General features: G+C 36.4%; 1 protein-coding gene across 8 annotated transcripts; it reads left to right on the top strand.

The window, feature by feature from the left end:
• Positions 1–6,193: 6,193 nt before the first annotated feature.
• On the top strand, positions 6,194–20,482 carry LOC142985571 (uncharacterized). 8 transcript variants are annotated; one of them, XM_076133812.1, is made up of 10 exons: positions 6,194–6,334; positions 6,952–7,096; positions 15,163–15,237; positions 15,662–15,760; positions 17,237–17,335; positions 17,669–17,813; positions 18,230–18,321; positions 18,988–19,529; positions 20,000–20,064; positions 20,326–20,481. In XM_076133812.1, exons 2-10 carry the CDS (start codon positions 7,037–7,039, stop codon positions 20,394–20,396), a joined length of 1,248 nt encoding a protein of 415 aa, XP_075989927.1. In that variant the 5' UTR covers positions 6,194–6,334; positions 6,952–7,036; the 3' UTR covers positions 20,397–20,481. The 8 variants fall into 8 exon arrangements, with proteins under 8 accessions (XP_075989927.1, XP_075989921.1, XP_075989925.1 ...); XM_076133806.1 differs by having other exon boundaries at positions 6,900–7,096; XM_076133810.1 differs by having other exon boundaries at positions 6,200–6,334; positions 6,924–7,096.
• The last annotated feature ends 1,049 nt before the right edge of the window (positions 20,483–21,531 follow it).

Genomic DNA, 21,531 nt, shown 5'->3' with positions numbered 1-21,531 from the left:
TCATTCATCATTCATTCATCATTCATTCATCATTCATTCATCATTCATTCATTCATCATTCATTCATCATTCATTCATCATTCATTCATCATTCATTCATCATTCATTCATCATTCATTCATCATTCATTCATCATTCATTCATCATTCATTCATCATTCATTCATCATTCATACATCATTCATTCATCATTCATTCATCATTCATTCATCATTCATTCATCATTCATTCATCATTCATTCATCATTCATTCATCATTCATTCATCATTCATTCATCATTCATTCATCATTCATTCATCATTCATTCATCATTCATTCATCATTCATTCATCATTCATTCATCATTCATTCATCATTCATTCATCATTCATTCATCATTCATTCATCATTCATTCATCATTCATTCATCATTCATTCATCATTCATTCATCATTCATTCATCATTCATTCATCATTCATTCATCATTCATTCATCATTCATTCATCATTCATTCATCATTCATTCATCAGTTATCCATCATTCATTCATCATTCATTCATCGTTCATTCATCATTCATTCGTCGTTCATTCATCATTCATTCATCAGTTATCCATCATTCGTTCATCATTCATTCATCGTTCATTCATCGTTCATTCATTCATCGTTCATTCATCATTCATTCATCAGTTATCCATCATTCGTTCATCATTCATTCATCATTCATTCATCAGTTTTCGATAAATGAATTATCTAACAATAAGAGATTTTTTCAAAACGGACCAGTAGTTCCTGAGATAAGCGCGTTAAAACAATCAAACAAACTCTTCAGCTTTATAATATTAGTAGAGATGAAAATCCCAAAGGCCAATTTTCATGATCCTAGCTCTGAAAATGACGAACTTTCTTCTATCATCACCCATTTTACCCACTAAAAGATGAATGAATAAATGAATATTATATAGCTCATTATTTATTCATGAGTTAAAATACTAGCTCATTATTTATTCATGAGTTAAAATACTATCTCATTATTTATTCATGAGTTAAAATACTATCTCATTATTTATTCATGAGTTAAAATACTAGCTCATTATTTATTCATGAGTTAAAATATAAGCTCATTATTTATTAATGAGTCAAAATACTAGCTCATTATTTATTCATGGTTAAAATACTATCTCATTATTTATTCATGAGTTAAAATACTAGCTCATTATTTATTCATGAGCTAAAATACTAGCTCATTATTTATTCATGGTTAAAATACTATCTCATTATTTATTCATGGTTAAAATACTAGCTCATTATTTATTCATGGTTAAAATACTAGCTCATTATTTATTCATGGTTAAAATACTAGCTCATTATTTATTCATAGTTAAAATACTAGCTCATTATTTATTCATGAGTTAAAATACTAGCTCATTATTTATTCATGAGCTAAAATACTAGCTCATTATTTATTCATGGTTAAAATACTAGCTCATTATTTATTCATGGTTAAAATACTAGCTCATTATTTATTCATGATTAAAATACTAGCTCATTATTTACTCATTCAATTATTCATTCATTATTCGTTCATTCATTCATCAGTTTTCCATCATTTATTCATCATTCATTCATCATTCATGATTAAAATAAAAATACTATCTCATTATTTATTCATGAGTTAAAATACTAGCTCATTATTTATTCATGACTAGCTGACCCGCGCAACTTCGCTTGCGTCACATAAGAGAGAAGAAGAGAGTCAGAATTTTCCACGTTTTCGTAACACTTTTAATTTTACTCTGCTCTTATTGGTCGTAGCGTGATGATATAAAATATGCTTTTTTTTTCACGAAAATATTCTCAAAATTATTTATATCTCTTAATATGACGAAGTCGCGCTAAGGCATATCCGCCATTCAAACAGTTGCCATGACAACGGAATTTTGTTAATTCAATGTCATTATAATATTGATTACTAGCTGACCCGCGCAACTTCGCTTGCGTCACATAAGAGAGAATGGGTCAGAATTTTCCATGTTTTTGTAACACTTTTTACTGTTACTCTGCTCCTATTGGTCGTAGCGTGATGATATAAAATATGCTTTTTTTTCACGAAAAATATTCTCAAAATATTTATATCTCTTAGTATAACGAAGTCGCGCTAAGGCATATCCGCCATTAAAACAGTTGCCATGGCAACGGAATTTTGTTAGTTCAATGTCATTATAATACAGATTTTTCGCGACTTCGTTGAATTTTCTGAATTTTCCCGGGAAATGCGATATTTTCCCGGGGTAAAAAGTAGCCTATGTCCTTTCTCGGGTATCAAAATATCTCCATACCAAATTTCATGCAAATTGGTTCAGTAGTTTAGACGTGATTGAGTAGCAGACAGACAGACAGACAGACAGACAGACAGACAGACAGACAGACAGAGTTACTTTCGCATTTATAATATTAGTATGGATTTGCGACTTCGATCGCCACTTGAATTTTCCCGGGAAATGCGTCATTTTCCCGGGGTAAAAAGTAGCCTATGTCCTTTCTCGGGTATCAAAATATCTCCATACCAAATTTTATGCAAATTGGTTTAGTAGTTTAGACGTGATTGAGTAGCAGACAGACAGACAGACAGAGTTACTTTCGCATTTATAATATTAGTACGGATTATTTCTTCATTAATTATTCATTCATCATTCGTTCATCATTCGTTCATCATTCATTCATCATTCATTCATTATTCATTCATCATTCATAATTCATTCATAATTCATTCATCATTCATTCATCATTCGTTCATCATTCGTTCATCATTCATTCATTATTCATTCATCATTCAATCATCATTCGTTCATCATTCATTCATCATTCATTCATCATTCATTCATCATTCATTCATCATTCATTCATCATTCGTTCATCATTCATTCATTATTCATTCATCATTCAATCATCATTCGTTCATCATTCATTCATCATTCATTCATCATTCATTCATTATTCATTCATCATTCATTATTCATTCATCATTCATCATTCATCATTCATTCATCATTCGTTCATCATTCGTTCATCATTCGTTCATCATTCATTCATTATTCATTCATCATTCATAATTCATTCATCATTCATCATTCATTCATCATTCGTTCATCATTCGTTCATCATTCGTTCATCATTCATTCATCATTCATTCATCATTCACTCATCATTCATTCGTCATGCATTCATCTGTTATCCATCAATTATCGATAAATGGACTATCTAACACTGAAAGAACTTTTCAAATCGGACCAGTAGATCCTAAGATTAGCGCGTTCAAACAATCAAACAAACTCTTCAGCTTTATAATATTAATATAGATGAAAATCCTTAAAGCCAAGTTTCAAGATTCATGCTTTGAAAATGACTCATCAATCATCACCCATTTTACCCAGTTAAAGATGAATGAATAAATGAATATTATTGGACAACTCACACACGGTCATTTGATTACAAACTAAGCAGAGCTTGTACTGTAACCAGATAACTGATAAACATACTTATATACTTGTAAATACATACTTATATAGATACATTAACAAGCTCAGAACAAATACTCGTGCTCATCACACTAATATTTGTCCCGGGCGGGATTCGAACCCACCACACGCGCTACGGTTGTTGTGCAGTTAAAAAAAAATAATTAATTACCTAAAAACATTCAAATCTATACTATATCTATACTAATATTATAAAGCTGAAGAGTTTGTTTGTTTGTTTGTTTGTTTGTTTGAACGCGTTAATCTCGGGAACTACTGGTCCGATTTGAAAAATTCTTTCAGTGTTAGATAGCCCATTTATCGAGGAAGGCTATAGGCTATATATCATCACGCTACGACCAATAGGAGCCGAGTAACAGTGAAAAATGTTACAAAAACGGGGAAAAATTTCACCCATTCTCTCTTATGTGACGCAAGCGAAGTTGCGCGGGTCAGCTAGTCAGTTTATATCCGCGATACATATTAGTCTAAATGGTCATCTTAACCTTGTATTAATTCAATAATTTACATTTATACATATTATATCATTTCCGAACGGAAATAGGAAGAAGTTTTAATTAAAATAAATATATCTCTGTGGTTTGGTACATCAGTGGTAACTGCTGACCAAAAGGTTTCGCATTCATGCCCGGAGCGAGTAATGGTTTTTCTAATTAGTTAACATTAGGTAGAATATTTTTCAATAGTAACCCGGCGTTTGATAACGTGCCTAGGCATGCCCGAAAATTAATTTAGGTGCTTGACTCTTAAGCATGTAAGGTTACATCACGATGTTTTCCTTCACCGTTGTAACAAGTGGTAATTTTTTTTTTTTTTTTTTTTTTTTTTTTTTTTTTTTTTTTTTTTTTTTTTTTAAAAAGACAACTCCCGCACTAAGAATTGCTCTTGTGTCGCGGGGACTTTTACAAACATACAAACAACGGACACAAAGCACAACCAGACCCGAAACAATTATTTGTGGATCGCACAAATAATTGCTCCGTGTGGGAATCGAACCCACGACCTCCCGACGCAGTGGTATCGGCGTGGCGACCTAAACCACTGCGCCACGGAGGCAGTCATTATTTCTAATACACACATAACTTGGGAAAGTCATTGGTGTGTTGCCTCGGGACTGAACCGTCGATCACTTGCGTGGGAGGTGCCAACTTATACTACTCAGCTATCACCGCTTTTAAAATAATATGGGTATTAGGTCAGGTAAAAAATCTTTTCGCATTATAGTATGAACTTGTAATAAAATCTTTTCTCTACACAAAAAAGCTCGATATTTGGATACCTCACGAGCTCACTGAAAGAAACCTAATGAACCGTGTACTCATTTGTGATTCTTGAAGCCAAAGACATTTTATTACAAGTTCATACATACTATAATGCGAAAAGACTTTTTACCCGACCTAATTTAAATATAACTGACTATTATTTCTGATTACCTACTTATCATCTTGTTAAGTACATAAAGAAACATAAGTTTTAGAGAGGTACACTCCAACAAACAAAAATAAAAATTACGTCTTTTTCCCATAGAGATAGGCAGAAAGCTAGGAACGTCACTCGCTGCGATCACTACAAACTTCCCTTGCTTTTTTCACATACCTACATACATAGGTACCTACATATTGTCATACAGGACCGTCTGACAATTTTGCAAGACATCCATACTAATATTATAAAGCTGAAGAGTTTGTTTGTTTGAACGCGCTAATCTCAGGAACTACTGCTCCAATATGAAAAAATATTTCAGTGTTAGATAGCCCATTTATCGAGGAAAGCTACAGGCTATATATCATCACGCTACGACGAATAGGAGCAGAGTACCAGTAAAGAATGTTACAAAAACGGGGAAAATTATGACCCATTCTCTCTTATGTGACGCAAGCGAAGTTGCGCGGGTCAGCTAGTCACCAATATGATCTGTGTATGTCTTTCTATTTATATGTAGGTATGTCAAATTACACTATTTATTTCGAAGGTTCATCTACTTATCAACCTACATTATAATATATTATCGCCCGTATTGACACAGGTACTTGTAGTCTGTATGTCGTGATACAGTCATTATTGCCAGCTCGATCAGCCTCGCCGCGGCATTGAAGCGAGGATAACTGGTTCTGTAGTGATGTAATAAGAAGTTATCGATATAATATGTGCTTTTGCAGCCTGCGACCAACCTGCGCCGAAACGTTAGGCATTTTAAGGTAAAATGCGTGTTCGCGTTCATTCCCGTATTCTATTATACAAAAATGGATATGTCTTCATAAGCAAATATTAAGACATATTTAAACCACTGAGACAACCGTAATATTGTCAGAATTTTGTATTTAGTGTAAAAAATATGTGTAATTTTTTTATATTATATTAACCAATATTATTGTATCAACCATCGTAATATTAGGCGATTGAAAAGAGTGTGTGAGTTTGTTGCTAGCTCTTCTCATAAGGTTGTACACTTTCCGAGCTAGTGGTAGATTCAGTCATTGTAACGACTATCATAAGTGTCAACATTTGACCTAAATTATTGATTTGATTTTGACTTACAAAAATGAATAATACCAAACTATAAAACAGTTATTTAAATACGGTATTGCTTGAAAAATATCGTCTAAATTTATCGATCACTTTCACAATCACAGCACAACACTACAAGTCCGAATATCTCGATAATCAACAGTTTAAATCAATCTCTATACCAATACACACATACTTATATACTAAACGAGTTTTATAAACATTTTATATAAAAAAGTTGTATAAAATAATTTAGTAAAAAAAGTTTTATAGTGTCAGTGTTTTAAAATTGAGTGCGTGATTTGAAACGTAAATAAAAAGAGTTTTCTTTTATTTTTATATATAAAGAAAACCTTTTTAAAGTATTTAAAATTAATATTTGTTAAACTGTGTAAAATTGTACTATTTTTTAACCTATTTATAAAAAAGAAATTTAGTAATTCGTCGCGATTTTTTTGCTGGTGTTTAAAAAAAGTTGTACAGCCGTTATACTATTTTTTTACCGATTAAGAAAAAGGAAGTTTTAATTCGTCGCGCTTTTTTCCACTTTTGGAAGGTTACTAACCGGACTCTCGCACTCTTTAAAAGGAAATAATAATTCAGAGCCCCTTTACATTATAGTTATACCAATTTTGTCGCGGGGACTTTTACAAACATACAAACAACGGATAAAGTATAACCTGACCCGAAACAATTATTTGTGGGTCGCACAAATAATTGTCCCGTGTCGAAATCGAAATCACAACCTTCCGAGGCAGTGGCGACTATAACCACTGCGCCGCGGAGGCCGTCGATAGTTAAATCCTACTAATATTATAACTGCAAAAGTTTGTGTGTATGTTTGTTACTCTTTCACGAAAAAACTACTTCACAGACTCTAACGAAACTTGGTACACAGATAGTTTATAACCTGTATTAACACATAGGATACTTTTTACCTCAAGAAATCTTTTCATAAACTAGTAATAAATAAATATAAAGGACTATTAGTGAAGTGACAGTTAAAACAAAATGGCCGAAACGTCAAACGCAGAAGAAGAAATGTACACAGATGGAGTAAGAGAAGTAATTGTAAGTATATTGTATCTCTTTCTTTCATTTTAGAGGGTTCCTTTTGGGTTGAAAGGCGCTTGTAGTAGCGCTCACCGGTCGGTAAACGATCAGTGTGTTAAGTAACATTACATAGATGTACGCAGTGTTTGAGCTGAGCGTCTCCGTGATACAAGTCACGGTTGTTGTTTAACATAACAACAGTTAACTCATGTCAAAGATTTGAACATCTTTGGCACACGACCAACACGACCACGATTCAACGATTTTCAACAACTAAAACTAAATAAGTTTTTTTTAATCTTTGTAACTGTCGGAACAAGGTTTTGTATGGGATCAAAATTCCCACGGGAATGAGATCAACGGGATAAAACTGATCTATACTCAGACGAAATCCGGGCAGTCCGCTAGTCTAAATAGATATAACTCAGAGGTGACTGACTGACATAGTGATCTATCAACGCACAGCACAAACCACTGGACGGATCGAGCTGACATTTGTCATGCAGGTACATGTTATGACGTAGACATCCGCTAAGAAAGGATTTTGATCAATTCTACCTCCAAGGGGATAAAATAAGAGATGAAAGTTAGTATTAAAATTGACAAACCACGCGGACGAAGTTGCGAGCAAAAGCTAGGTGACATTAATAATTCGCGGATGCGCCAAAATACAAAAGTTCCGCGTAACCTTGCTTCGACCTTCACATTTGTTCGTATAAGCTCTCGAGACAAACCTTGTTGCTTTATACGATTGTAAAGAGCTTTGACCTTGAACTACTTTTCAAGTAATTATTGGTTAAAAGTATGTTGCAATTAATGCGTAACTATAACTAGTTGTCGCCCAGCAGTCGAAATTTGACTATAAAGCATTTAAATAAGTTATTTAATAATAAAATGTATGACACTCAGTAAGACCTCAGTATACATATAAAACGGTATTATTTCTCTATTTGTGTAGACAAATGTCAAATGCGTGGTGGTGCTCAGGCATGCAAGGATGCATCACGATGTTTGCCAAATATTGACACTTACATGATAGTCGTTACAATTACTGAATCTACCACCGTTGGAACAAGTGATAACTATTTCTAATACACACATAATTTGGAAAAGGTGTGTTGCCTCGGGTTCGAACACCACTTGCGTGGGAAGTATCAACTTATACCACTCGGCTATCACTGCTATTATCATTAAGTTATAAATAAAAATAAACTTAACCCATTACTGTCCCACTGCTGGGCAAGGGTCTCCTCCCAAACGAGGGAGGGATTAGGCCTTAAGTCCACCACGCTGACCAAGTGCGGGTTGGGGACTTTGCATGCCCTCTATAAATGTATTAAACAAAATAAATTTTAGGCATGCAAGGTTTTCTCACGATGTTTTCTTTCACCGTTGGAACAAGTGATAATTATTTCTAATACACACATAATTTGGAAAAGTCATTGGTGTGTTGCCTCGGGTTCGAACACCACTTGCGTGGGAGGTACCAACTTATACCACTCGGCTATCACTGCTATTATTATTAAGTTATAAAATAAAATAAAAAATATATTTAACCCATTACTGTCCCACTGCTGGGCAAGGGTCTCCTCCCGTAATGAGGGAGGGGTTAGACCTTGAGTCCACCACGCTGGCCAAGTGCGGGTTGGGGACTTTGCATGCCCTCAATAAATGTATTTAACAAATATTATTAAGTTATACTAATTCTTAATTCTCAGTAGTTAAGTTTGATCATAAATTATCTCTCTACATCCGTATTTTGTTTACAACTTTAATTTAAATTATAACCGGTTATAAAATTAACATTTCCGAACGATTACGCGAATAATGAACGTGGATTTGTATAAATTGACTTTTTTTATCAAAATATAACTATGGAGGGAAAATCCTTATTTTTGTTTTTATTTTCTTCCTAACGTAATAGTTTAAGAAATTACTTAACTATTATCAATTAAAGCCTTGAATTGCGTTGAAGATTCCTAAAATAAGAAGAAGAGATTCAGTACAAATGCAATTTTATAAGTTTTCCTTAAATTTCAAATTAACAAATTGTTTTAATTGCGATTAATAACAGTATTTAAGTCTGCTGATATTTTTAATTATTATTTTTCAATCCAATGTCAAAAAGGTTCTTGACTTGGCAGCTTAGAAAAAAAGGATAGTTAGGTGTAACGAAATCTTTGTTATATAAAATTAAATGTATGTTGTTATTTAATTAAACGTTTGCTTGGCATTTTGAACTTACAGTGCATATTTTTGAATAAAAAATATTTTTTTGTTGCTTTTAGTTTTCTAGAACAAAAATAATTTATCAAACGATTATTTTATCTTATTTCTGTGTATTCTTAGTATTATTTAAATTTCAAAGCAACAATGAGCCCGAACTTTGATAAAAAGTAGGATTACTTTAGTTCATAGCATCATAAAGCAGGGTTTTGAGCTAAATAACATCACGCTACGATCGGATCACCCACGGCAGCGGAATTATTACTATAATTAGGGTTGCCATCTCTAAAATTTGGAATACCGGACAAGACGCGCTTTTTTGGGCGGTAGGTGTCAAAAAAAGTAGACACATAAAAAGTTACTCCACATATTTTAATTTAATTTTAATTTATTTATTAGTTTAATTTTAAATTTTTCAAATCAAATTATATAGTTACAGTACTTACAACATTAGTACTTAATATATGTAGTGTAATCTCAACATTAAACACCACCTGCCAGTTATACACCTGCACTCTACAAAATCTGCAAGTCACATCACAAAATGTCTCAACTTAGTGACATACAACTAACACAGACGAAGCTTGAGGAGAACTTTAACAAGAGGATGGCGGAGCTGGAGGCACAGTTGCAGACTGGTGCAGCCAAGGACACGGTAGCGAAGGTGGCTGAGGAGTTCCGGACCTTCCGGGAGCTTATGTTCAGTGTACTCAGCTTGCTTCGGCAGCAAATAGGCGAATGCTTGCGGTTGGTTGACTCCATGGAGACCAGACACCGGAGGAAGGATTTGCTGTTCCTGGGGATACCGGAGACCACCAAAGTGGACAGTCATTCTCTTGCCATTGACATCCTACACGGCAAGATGGGAATGACCAACATCGCGTCCACGTCAATCAGAGTCTGCCATCGGATTGGAGCTCCCGGAGGTAAACACCATCGTCCCGTCCTGGTACGTTTTGCAGATGCCGAAGTCCGGTCTTCAGTATGGAGAGCCAAGGCAAAACTGCGAGGGACGTCAGTATCCGTGAAGGAGTTCCTGACTAGGCCCCGCCAAATCACCTTTGCCAAGGCGCGGCAGCATTTTGGTATGCGAGATTGCTGGACGCAGGATGGCACAATTGTCGTCAAAGTGGCCGATGGAAGTCGACACAAAGTCACCACAATCGACGAGCTGAATGCCCTGATTTCTAGGCATCCAAAGGCGGCTGGTGCTATTCCATCCCAGGCTAAGACCGGTGGCAGCTCGAAATCGCGCAAGTGAGTGATGTCCTGATTGCCATTGTGTTTGTGTCACCGTAAATCACCTCAATCTTGAGACTATAATGTGTGTTTGTTTAATGTTTACCCTCTTTATATTTTTGTTACTTGGCCGATTGACTGACAGACAGACTGACACATGACAGCTGTCAACTTGTGAGCGGACATTCTCGTTCGCAACGTTGACAGTGTTGCCATGTAAATTACGTTTAATTCTTGTTTGTTTTTTTTTTCACTTTAATTGTGCTTGTTTTTTTTTTTTCTCTTTCTTTGTATCTTTTTTTTTTCTCTATAATGTGTACGTTGGCTGGCAGGTGGTGCAGAGATTTGCACTGCTACAATTATTTTTATTTCCTCCTTCTTATATTATTTTTGTTAAGTAGTTTTTTTTTTTTTTTTTTTTTTTATTCTAGTATATATATATATATATATATTTTTTTTTTTACGCTTCTCCCATGCAAAGTGATGATGAGAATTCATTTGTATCTGCTGGTAGCTCTTGCTCTTCCCCGAACGACAGCTTCTGCTCGGCAACAGGAACTCTGGGTGATTTTGTTCGGCAGACGTTTGATTTGTCGCTTGACAAACATCTGTTCAACGTCTGTCACTTAAACGCTCAGAGTATTCCTAGCCACCACAGTGAACTACAGGAAGCTTTCAGTAATAGCAACGTTCATGCCGTCCTGATTTCGGAGTCTTGGCTCAAACCTCACCTCTCTTCTTCTTCTTACCCTCTTCCTGGATTCACACTCATTCGCAACGATCGTATTGACAGGAGGGGGGGTGGTGTTGCAATCTACGTTAGATGCGACCTTCCGTACAGAATCGTAAATTCTTCTTGTCCCAACTACTCTGCTTCCGCTGAATATCTGTTTCTTGAGGTTCGAGTCAAAGGAGCCAAAGTCCTTCTTGGCGTTGTGTACTGCCCACCGTCCATTGACTACTTCTCCAGCATCGATTCGGTGCTGGAATCTTTAGGGTCTAAATATTCCCACACCATCATCATGGGCGACTTCAACACTGATCTCCTTTCCCACGGTTCGCCTCGTTCCCGCAAGCTGCTCGAAATCATTAAGTCCGCCGGTCTCCATATATTACCTGTGCAAGCCACTCATCACAACACGCAAGGCGAAGACACCTGGCTGGATTTAATGATCACCGCTACTCCCTCCTTCGTCTCAACCTTTGGCCAATACCCTGCTCCAGGTTTCTCCCACCACGACCTCATTTTCGCCTCCTACATCCTAAAGCTTCCTAAATCCTCCCCTAAGGTTCTGTATAGGCGTTGTTTCGGGCGGATGGACGTTGACAATTTACGTCTTGATGCAGCAAGGATAAACTGGGACCGACTAAAAGCTGCACCAACGATCGATGAGAAGGTTGCGCTTTTTAACGACGCTGTTATCGGTTTATACGACACACATGCACCTGTGAAAAAGGTGAAGCTTAAACGTCCACCCGCTCCCTGGATGACCAGAGGAGTTCGTATGGCTATGAGGCGTAGGAATAGGGCATTTATTACATTTAAGAAAGACCGTTGTGACGAACACTGGGTCCGGTTTAAGGTTGCAAGGAATCGGTGCAATCAGATGATACGTAATGCCAAACGCCAGCACATTCTCAATAATCTCTCTTCTTCTTCCCCAGCTGATATCTGGAGGTTCCTTGGAACGCTGGGTATTGGCAAACGGCAGGGCAACAACTCACAGTGCACAGTTGGTTTGGATGACCTTAATCAACATTTCTCCACCTCTTTACCACTGGATCACCAAACCAAGTGCGAGACTGTTCGTATGCTAAACAAATTGCCACGACCCAATCTTCATCCCTTCACCTTTTCCCAAGTGACTTCGGAAGATATTCATAAGATAATCCTGTCAATTAAATCCAATGCGGTAGGCGCTGATAACGTCAGTCGACGCATGATCGTCGCCGTATTGGATTTTCTTCTCCCCGCCATTTCCCACATTATAAATTTTTCACTTGAATCTTGCTCCTTCCCATCCCAGTGGCGTAAAGCTCATGTTATCCCTCTACCCAAAAACTCTAACCCTACACTTCCTATTAACTTTCGGCCCATTTCTATTCTCCCATTCCTATCCAAAGTGCTGGAGGCCTGTGTACACAAGCAATTATTACAATTTGTACTCACAAATAATCTGCTCAATCCGATGCAATCGGGATTCAGACCAGGTCACAGCACTACAACTGCACTCCTCAAAGTGACTGGCGATATAAGGGCGGGCATGGAGGACACTAAGGTCACAGTGATGGCTTTGGTAGATTTCTCGAACGCCTTCAATACCGTCAGTCACGATATTCTCCTCTCCATCCTTTCCCATCTTAACATGTCTTCCGGAGTTCTAGATTGGTTTTCAAGTTATCTTCAAGGACGCCGGCAGTCGGTTCGTGTCGGTGAATCATCATCGATCTGGTGTGAACTCGACTCTGGCGTTCCTCAAGGCGGCATCCTCTCCCCTCTTTTATTTTCTTTTTTTATTAACCATGTAACTTACAACCTTCAGTGTTCGTATCATCTGTATGCCGACGACTTGCAGCTTTACTCACAAGGAACCGTGGACTCAATATCCACGACGATTGACTCGGTTAATACTGACCTTGATCACATCAGGAACTGGTCAGAGAGGTTTGGCCTGGTTGTTAATCCTGCCAAGTGCCAAGCCATTGTGGTAGGCAGTCCTAGGAGTATTAGCCGGTTAAAGGATGTGCAAATGCCTCCAATCTTGTTTAATGGCACCACAATACATGTATCATCCCATGTTAAAAACCTTGGCCTCTACATCGATTCCACTCTTAGCTGGAGAGACCAAGTGGCAAATGTTTGTCGTAGGGTTACCTGTACTTTGCGAGCCCTATATCGCCTTAAGAACTTTCTGCCATCCAGGACAAAAACAATGCTTGTACAAACCTTGATTATCCCTTTAATCGACTATGGTGATGTGTGTTACTTTGACCTGAATGCAGATCTCCTCAATAAACTTGACCGGCTTCTTAACAATTGCATTCGATTTATCTTTAACCTTCGAAAGTATGATCATGTCTCTTCCTATCGCTCCCAACTCAGGTGGCTGCCAATCCGTGAGCGCCGTAACTTACGGGCTCTTACAACACTTTTCTCCCTTCTCGGCTCCCCCACCCCCCCAGCCTACCTGACTCCCCACTTTCAATACTTGTGCGATAACCACAATCGCCATCTCCGTTCTTCAAACAATCTTCTTCTTCTTTGCCCCTCCCACACCTCTGGTTTTGTTAACTCCTCCTTCCCTGTTCAGTCTATTCTATTATGGAATGCACTCCCCTTCGAAATCAGGGCGTCCACTAACCGTCTGGCATTCAAGGCCAAAGTTCGGGATCTCTTGCTGAACAAAGTCGCAGAATCATCACTTTTATCATAGTTTATTGGTATATATTTATGGTATTTATATAGGTTTCTATTATTTTCCATGTTTTATAATTTATAATACCTAATAATAATATGTATTATAACGTATTTATTTATGTACCTAGTATTATATTTTGTATGTATGTAGCTATGTGTGTTTATCAATATTTATGTATTTTTGTATACTTCTTTCCATTTTAATCTTTCTTAACTATTTGTTTATTTTGCTCAACTCACTCCTTCACTTCTATTATACACCTACTTCTTCTTATCTCTGCATCACCCGTAGGTTGACTGGTAGAGAATGCCATTGGCATTAAGTCCGCCATTATACATTTTGTATATGAAGTTAATAAATAAATAAATAAAACCCCGGATTTAAGAGTCCGAAAGCCGGACATTTCAACAAGAAGAGCAACCGCGACGAGAGGAGTGGGGGAACGGTGAATATACTTGGTTCGTCGGTTGATCGTAGTGTGCGAGCATAGTGCATGACTCGCGGGCGGCCAAAACTTTTTTGATTTATTACTTTTTTAAAACCCGGTCTACAAATGAAACCTTCCCCGGACGCTCCCAGGATGCCCTCTAAACTAGGACGAATCCGGGGAAACCCGGACGGATGGCAACCCTCACTATAATAAACGTAGATAAAGCTACAGGGACTCGTCTAAACTTCAATAAAACTAATAACTTTAATACAAATCGATATAAAACAATAAAATAAACAACAAATCACTATAAATAAGGAAAATAAGATATAAATGTTAAACAGTGAAGGTTATATGCTTGACACGATCTTGTCGTAAACTACTTACATCCATCTTATAATTCACCTTACTCGCTATGATCTCATGTTATACCTGTTTAATCTATACTAATATTATAAAGCTGAAGAGTTTGTTTGTTTGAGCGCGCTAATCTCAGGAACTACTGGTCCGATTTGAAAAATTCTCTCAGTGTTAGATAGCCCATTTATCGAGGAAGGCTATAGGCTATATATCATCACGCTACGACAAATACGAGCAGAGTACTAGTAAAAATGTAACGACACTTACACTGAAAGAATTTTTCAAATCGGACCAGTAGTTCCTGAGATTAGCGCGTTCAAACAAACAAACAAACTCTTCAGCTTTATAATATTAGTATAGAAGTATACATATATTAGGTGCTATAATACTTGATTGTTTCGTTATTTCAGTTAGACCTGCCAGAAGATGAGGGAGAAGGTCTTGGTTTTCGACTGACGAGGACGTTATGGGACCCTTATCCATGGGTAAGTATCTAAGAATATCTATTCATACTGTTAGTATTAGCAAAGGACACACAAACAATCCTACTAATATTATAAATGCGAAAGTTTGTGAGGATGTATGTTTGTTACTCTTTCACGCAAATACTACAGAACCGATTACAATGAAATTTGGTATGTAGGTAGCTGAAAATCCAGAATAACACATAGGTTTTTTATCCCGGAGTTCCCGAGGGATCGGGATTTACACGCGGACGAAGTCGCAGGCGGCCTCTAGTCAGTTATATTACTCGAATTAAACTTTGGCAAACAAAATAATGAATAGAAGGAGAATAATTTTTTTTGAGATTTTTCTGTCAGAAATTCTTAGTGATTGTGATTTCCCGTAGGAGTACATGTAATGTTAAGGAAGAATCGATAGAAAAGTAATATGTTTTTCTTTATCCAGGTTCGGGAAGTGACTCCAAATTCAAGAGCTGACGCCGCAGGTCTGAAGACTGGTGACTGTCTTCTGCAAGCTGATGGAAAAGACTTGCTTGGAATGCCGGTAAATTTTATCCCTCCTATATACTTTCAAATTCAAATTCAAATTCAAAATATCCTTTATTTCGTAAACTTTTTACAAAGTATTTGAAATAGTCACGTATTTGTATTTCTTTTGTCCGTTTCGGAAAAGCTGGTTGCTCGTGAGAAGAAACGGCAAGAAACTCACGGCTTGCTCTTTTAAAATGTCAATTTGCTTGATACAAGATGATTTGATGATTTACTGTGTACACTCAAAAAAAAGCTGTAAATAAATCTAATTTAAAATTTAAGCTAATAAAAATTGTAATAATCTTCAAAAGGAAACTTATTGGTAGGACACAGTAAAACATTGTACATTAAAACATTAGTACATTATTTGAAACAGACTTGGTAGAAGCAGCACAGTCCCAAGCTTTATTATCGTCCAAATAATCTTTAACAGTATAATAGCCTTTTAAACATAAGTTGCGTTTAATAACTAATTTAAATTTATTGAGGCTTAAATTTTTGATTTCACTAGGGATTTTATTGTAGAATCGCACACATTGACCTCTGAAGGATTTGTTTATTTTTTGGAGCCTAGTGGCTGGAATAACAAGTTTATTTTTGTTTCGTGTATTAATGCTATGTATATCGCTCTTTTTCTTGAAATGTGTTATATTTTTGTGTACATAAATTAGGTTTTCATATATATATTGACCTGCCACCGTCAATATATTTATCTCCTTAAATTTTTCCCTTAGTGAATGTCTACTGCCTAAGTTATAAATTGCACGAATAGCCCTCTTCTGCAGCACAAAGATGGTTTGGATGTCGGCAGCATTACCCCAGAGCAAAATTCCATAAGACATGACACTATGGAAGTAACTGAAGTAGACTTCTCTTGAGATTTCTCTAATAAGTATCTCTTTAACAAAATGCGATATAACGAAAGCAATTCTAAGGGTCTCTAAAGGGGATTATCGACATACTCTATGACAGAGTAGGAGAAAATTAAGTCAAAATATCTAAATCTCGGCAGTATAGATTTTGATACTACCATGACTTAACCGAAAAATATGGGGTATGAAAAATAGATGTTGGCCAATACTCAATATGCTCACAAAATTTCATGAGAATCGGTCAAGCTGTTTCGGAGGACCGTAACTAACATTGTGACATGGAAGTTTAATTTATAAGATATAAAAAATTGTCCTACAGGAGACAGTGTAAATATTGAGAATTTTCTAAGGATCGCAGCAGATAGCTTGGGACGAAGGCGTTGATTTTAATTTATGTACTAGCGGACCCGACAGACGTTGTCCTGTCTACACGTCTTTAATTTGAAAATTTTAACCTTTTTTTAATAATCTAAACCATTCTCAGATCCCCTTGAATACACACATAAATTTCATTAAAATCGGTCCAGTCGTTTAAGAGAAGTTCAGTGACATACACACTTACAGAAGAATTATATATATATAAAGATGTATTAAACGATAATGTTTGTTATTTCCAGGTCGGTCAGGTAGCTGGTGTGATCAGAGGCGATGGCTCGAGTCGTGGAGTGTCGCTGCTCGTGTGGAACTGCGGAGTTGATCCTAAAGATGATCCGGAGGTATTAGCAATGTGGATCATATCCTACTAGCATGCGTGTTATTGAGCGATGATTTGATGATCGCAGAAAAGTTTGATTATGTCCAATTTGATATATAAAAAACTAGCTTTTACTTGCGACTTCGTCCGCCACCTGAATTTTCCCATGGAAATGCGTCATTTTCCCGGGGTAAAAAGTAGCCTATGTCCTTTCTCGGGTATCAAAATATCTCCATATCATGCAAATTGGTTCAGTAGTTTAGACGTGTATGAGTAGCAGACAGACAGAGTTACTTTCGCATTTATAATATTAAGTATGGATTGATCTCACAATAATATATCCCCTAACTCCCAGTTACTCTGGAGCTGCGGCGGCGGCGCCCGCGGGGAGAAGTCCCGCCGCGCCCTCGCCGGCGTCGTGAAGGCGCTCGCGTGCTCCGTGTGTCACTCCACTGCCACCAAACCACTCACTTGTGCCAGGTCACACATCTACTGCGAATGTGAGTATAAGGTCTGGGAAAAAGTCTTTTCGCATCATAGTATGTATGAACTTGTAATAAATCTTTTTGGCTTCAACAATCACAAATGAGTACACGGTTCATTAGGTTTCTTTCAGTGAGCTCGTGAGGTACACAAATGTCGAGCTGTTTTGTGTAGATAAAAGATTTTATTACAATTTCATACATACTATAATGCGAAAAGACTTTTTCCGCGGCCTAATACTATGACGTCATTGTAAAGCTAAGACTTAACTCCACCACGCCGACTAAATGTGGAATCTACGTTCCTTCGTTAACTGTTGAAAATATGTTTTTAAAAATATTTCCTCATATAATTTTCGTGGACTAAAATTTATTTCCAATATTTTCTAATGCATGCTTCTATACTATTTATATCGTTATTAAATATTTTTCAGCATGTTGGACGCGGCTGGAGCGCTGTGCTCTCTGCAGAGAAATGTTACCGTCGCGAGCGTCGCCGTACGCGAGGAACTTAGTAGCTGAACAGGTAAACAATAGTAATAACAGTCATTTTATAATAATAGATCTGATATTCGTTACTTATAACACATATTAACGCCATTTTAAAATAATCTGTGTGAGGAAGACATAATGCAACGAAGTCATTTCATTATCTACGTTTCATGTATTTATGTTTCAATTACTAAGCTGCGGCTTGTTGCCTTAATCAGGTGCACAAAGTATAATCACATACTGACTAAAATGTAAGCTAATGAATAATGAATTTAGTAAACTTTTATGTAAAAAAAAAAAAATATTTATGCGCTCTATTACAGCATCAATCTATACTAATATTATAAAGCTGAAGAGTTTGTTTGTTTGTTTGTTTGTTTGTTTGTTTGTTTGTTTGTTTGTTTGTTTGTTTGTTTGTTTGTTTGAACGCGCTAATCTCAGAAACTACTGGTCCGATTTGAAAAATTCTTTCAGTGTTAGATAGCCCATTTATCGAGCAAGGCTATAGGCTATATATCATCACGCTACAACCCATAGGAGCAGAGTACCAGTGAAAAATGTTACAAAAACGGGGAAAATTATGATTCTCTTATGTGACGCAAACGAAGTTGCGCGGGTCAGCTAGTATCTAATAAACTGTTTAAAACAGTTCAAACTTCAATTCATCAGATAAGTAAATTTTTTAAATTTATTTTTCCAGGTTTTCGAAGCGATAGCAACAGAATACGAGCTGAAAAATTGCAAAGCAAAACCACAGCAAACATCATCAGCTTACACATCACCTAACCGTTCACCAAGTCACTCCCCCGCACCAAACAGGCGCGGACAATATCAACATTCTCTACTAAAACACAAGAAAACTGTACATTTTACTGAAAAATACGGCCAATATGCTTCAGACCCAAACATACATCGATCGGTACAAATTACCGAACGACACACCAATTCCGGTGACAATGCTGGCAATTCTACAAATGGCGGGAATTGCAGCTGTCAAAGTGACAGTGAAAAAAACATTCCGAAAATTAATGTTGAAACAATTGATAATGAAAAATGTGAAAATGGCGGTTTGAATAGTAAATGTGTTCATGGTGGGAGTGATTGTTCGTCTAGTTGTCAAAGTTTGACGATTCCGCATAAGTTAGTGGCTAGGCTAAGGCAAGCTTGCTCGCTGGCTGATTTGCAAAATGTGGCCATACATTGCCCGTTGTCGAGGTCTTTGAATAACTTGGGTGACCAATGGTAAGTTAAAATATAAAATTGGTTAGATTTCTAGCATTTTTTTAAAGATCACTCCCGCACTAAGTATTGCTCTTATGTCACGGGGACTTATACAAACGTACAAACAACGGACACAAAGTACAATCAGACCCGAAATTGTTGATCTATTTGTTGATCGCATTAATAATTGTTCCGTGTGGGAACCGAACTTACTCTCGACGCAATGGTTTATTTTTCGTGTTTAACAACTCGTATGGCAATACCTGGTTGGAAAGAAATACTTTATGATTTAGTTTAACCATTATTTAAAAAAAATAACAATGAAATCTGAAAAATGGTATACTATAACTACAAAATAGTCTTAAATATTAATAAAATCATGTTAAAATCTTTATTTAACTTGCCTTTGTTCTTCCGCAAATAGATGAGCACCTTTATCAATGTCGTAAAGTTAACGCACTTAACTATAACCTACGTTTTTTTTTTCACAGCAAACAAGAGTCAGATCATCACGGCTCTCTGGACAACTTGAAGAATCATTGCAATAATATCTGTGGTAAGATTTCGATGAAAATATCTATCTATTTTGTAGTCTACGAACGCCCGACTTCGCCTGGATCACACCGAACAAACCTTAGCAAAATAATACATATAAACCAGCCTAATTAAATTAAATTTAAAAAGAACTCACCAACATTCGTTGCATCGTAAAAATAATTATCCTATTTTGTTGAAAAGTCATGCGCGTAAATAAATTTCTTTGATTCTTTTTCATTTATATAGATAATGATAAAGGTTTCTATTTAATTATTTTCAGATTCTCAACCTGTGTATTTACTGCCGGCGCCACCGATCTACGTCGTCACTTGCGATCATAAGAAAGAATAACATCGTAATTTATAAAAATATATTGTTAACTCTAATTTTCTACTCAATTGATTACTTAATAAATATACGTTATTGTTTAAATGAATTTTTATTTCCCTGTGAAATGTTTTCGGAAGTATACACGAAGTCTTTCGACATTTCCTAATTTGGTAAATTAAGTTTGTAAGGATACTATAAGGTACCAAGTGGTGTTCTCTCTAGTCTCTGCCTACCCCTACGGAAAGAAGGCGTGAATTAATCCATACTAATATTATAAATGCGAAAGTAACTCTGTCTGTCTGTCTGTCTGTCTGTCTGTCTGTCTGCTACTCAATCACGTCTAAACTACTGAACCAATTTGCATGAAATTTGGTATGGAGATATTTTGATACCCGAGAAAGGACATAGGCTACTTTTTACCCCGGGAAAATGACGCATTTCCCGGGAAAATTCAGAAAAGTCAACGAAGTCGCGAAAAAACAATATTATAATGACATTGAATTAACAAAATTCCGTTGCCATGGCAACTGTTTTAATGGCGGATATGTCTTAGCGCGACTTCGTTATACTAAGAGATATAAATCATTTTGAGAATATTTTTCGTGAAAAAAAAGCATATTTTATACTAGCTGACCCGCGCAACTTCGCTTGCGTCACATAAGAGAGGATGGGTCAGAATTTTCCATGTTTTTGTAACACTTTTTACTGTTAGGTACTCTGCTCCTATTGGTCGTAGCGTGATGATATAAAATATGCTTTTTTTTCACGAAAAATATTCTCAAAAATTATTTACATCTCTTAGTATAACGAAGTCGCGCTAAGGCATATCCGCCATTAAAACAGTTGCCATGGCAACGGAATTTTGTTAATTCAATGTCATTATAACATTGATATTTCGCGACTTCGTTGAATTTTCTGAATTTTGCCGGGAAATGCGTCATTTTCCCGGGGTAAAAAGTAGCCTATGTCCTTTCTCGGGTATCAAAATATCTCCATACCAAATTTCATGCAAATTGGTTCAGTAGTTTAGACGTGATTGAGTAGCAGACAGACAGACAGACAGACAGACAGACAGACAGACAGAGTTACTTTCGCATTTATAATATTAGTATGGATCATCACGCTACGACCAATAGGAGCAGAGTAGGTAACAGTA

Source organism: Anticarsia gemmatalis, chromosome 30 (assembly GCF_050436995.1).
Source record: "Anticarsia gemmatalis isolate Benzon Research Colony breed Stoneville strain chromosome 30, ilAntGemm2 primary, whole genome shotgun sequence".
NCBI classification, from domain to species: Eukaryota; Metazoa; Arthropoda; class Insecta; order Lepidoptera; family Erebidae; genus Anticarsia; species Anticarsia gemmatalis.
This window is presented reverse-complemented; position numbering and strand designations above follow the sequence as displayed.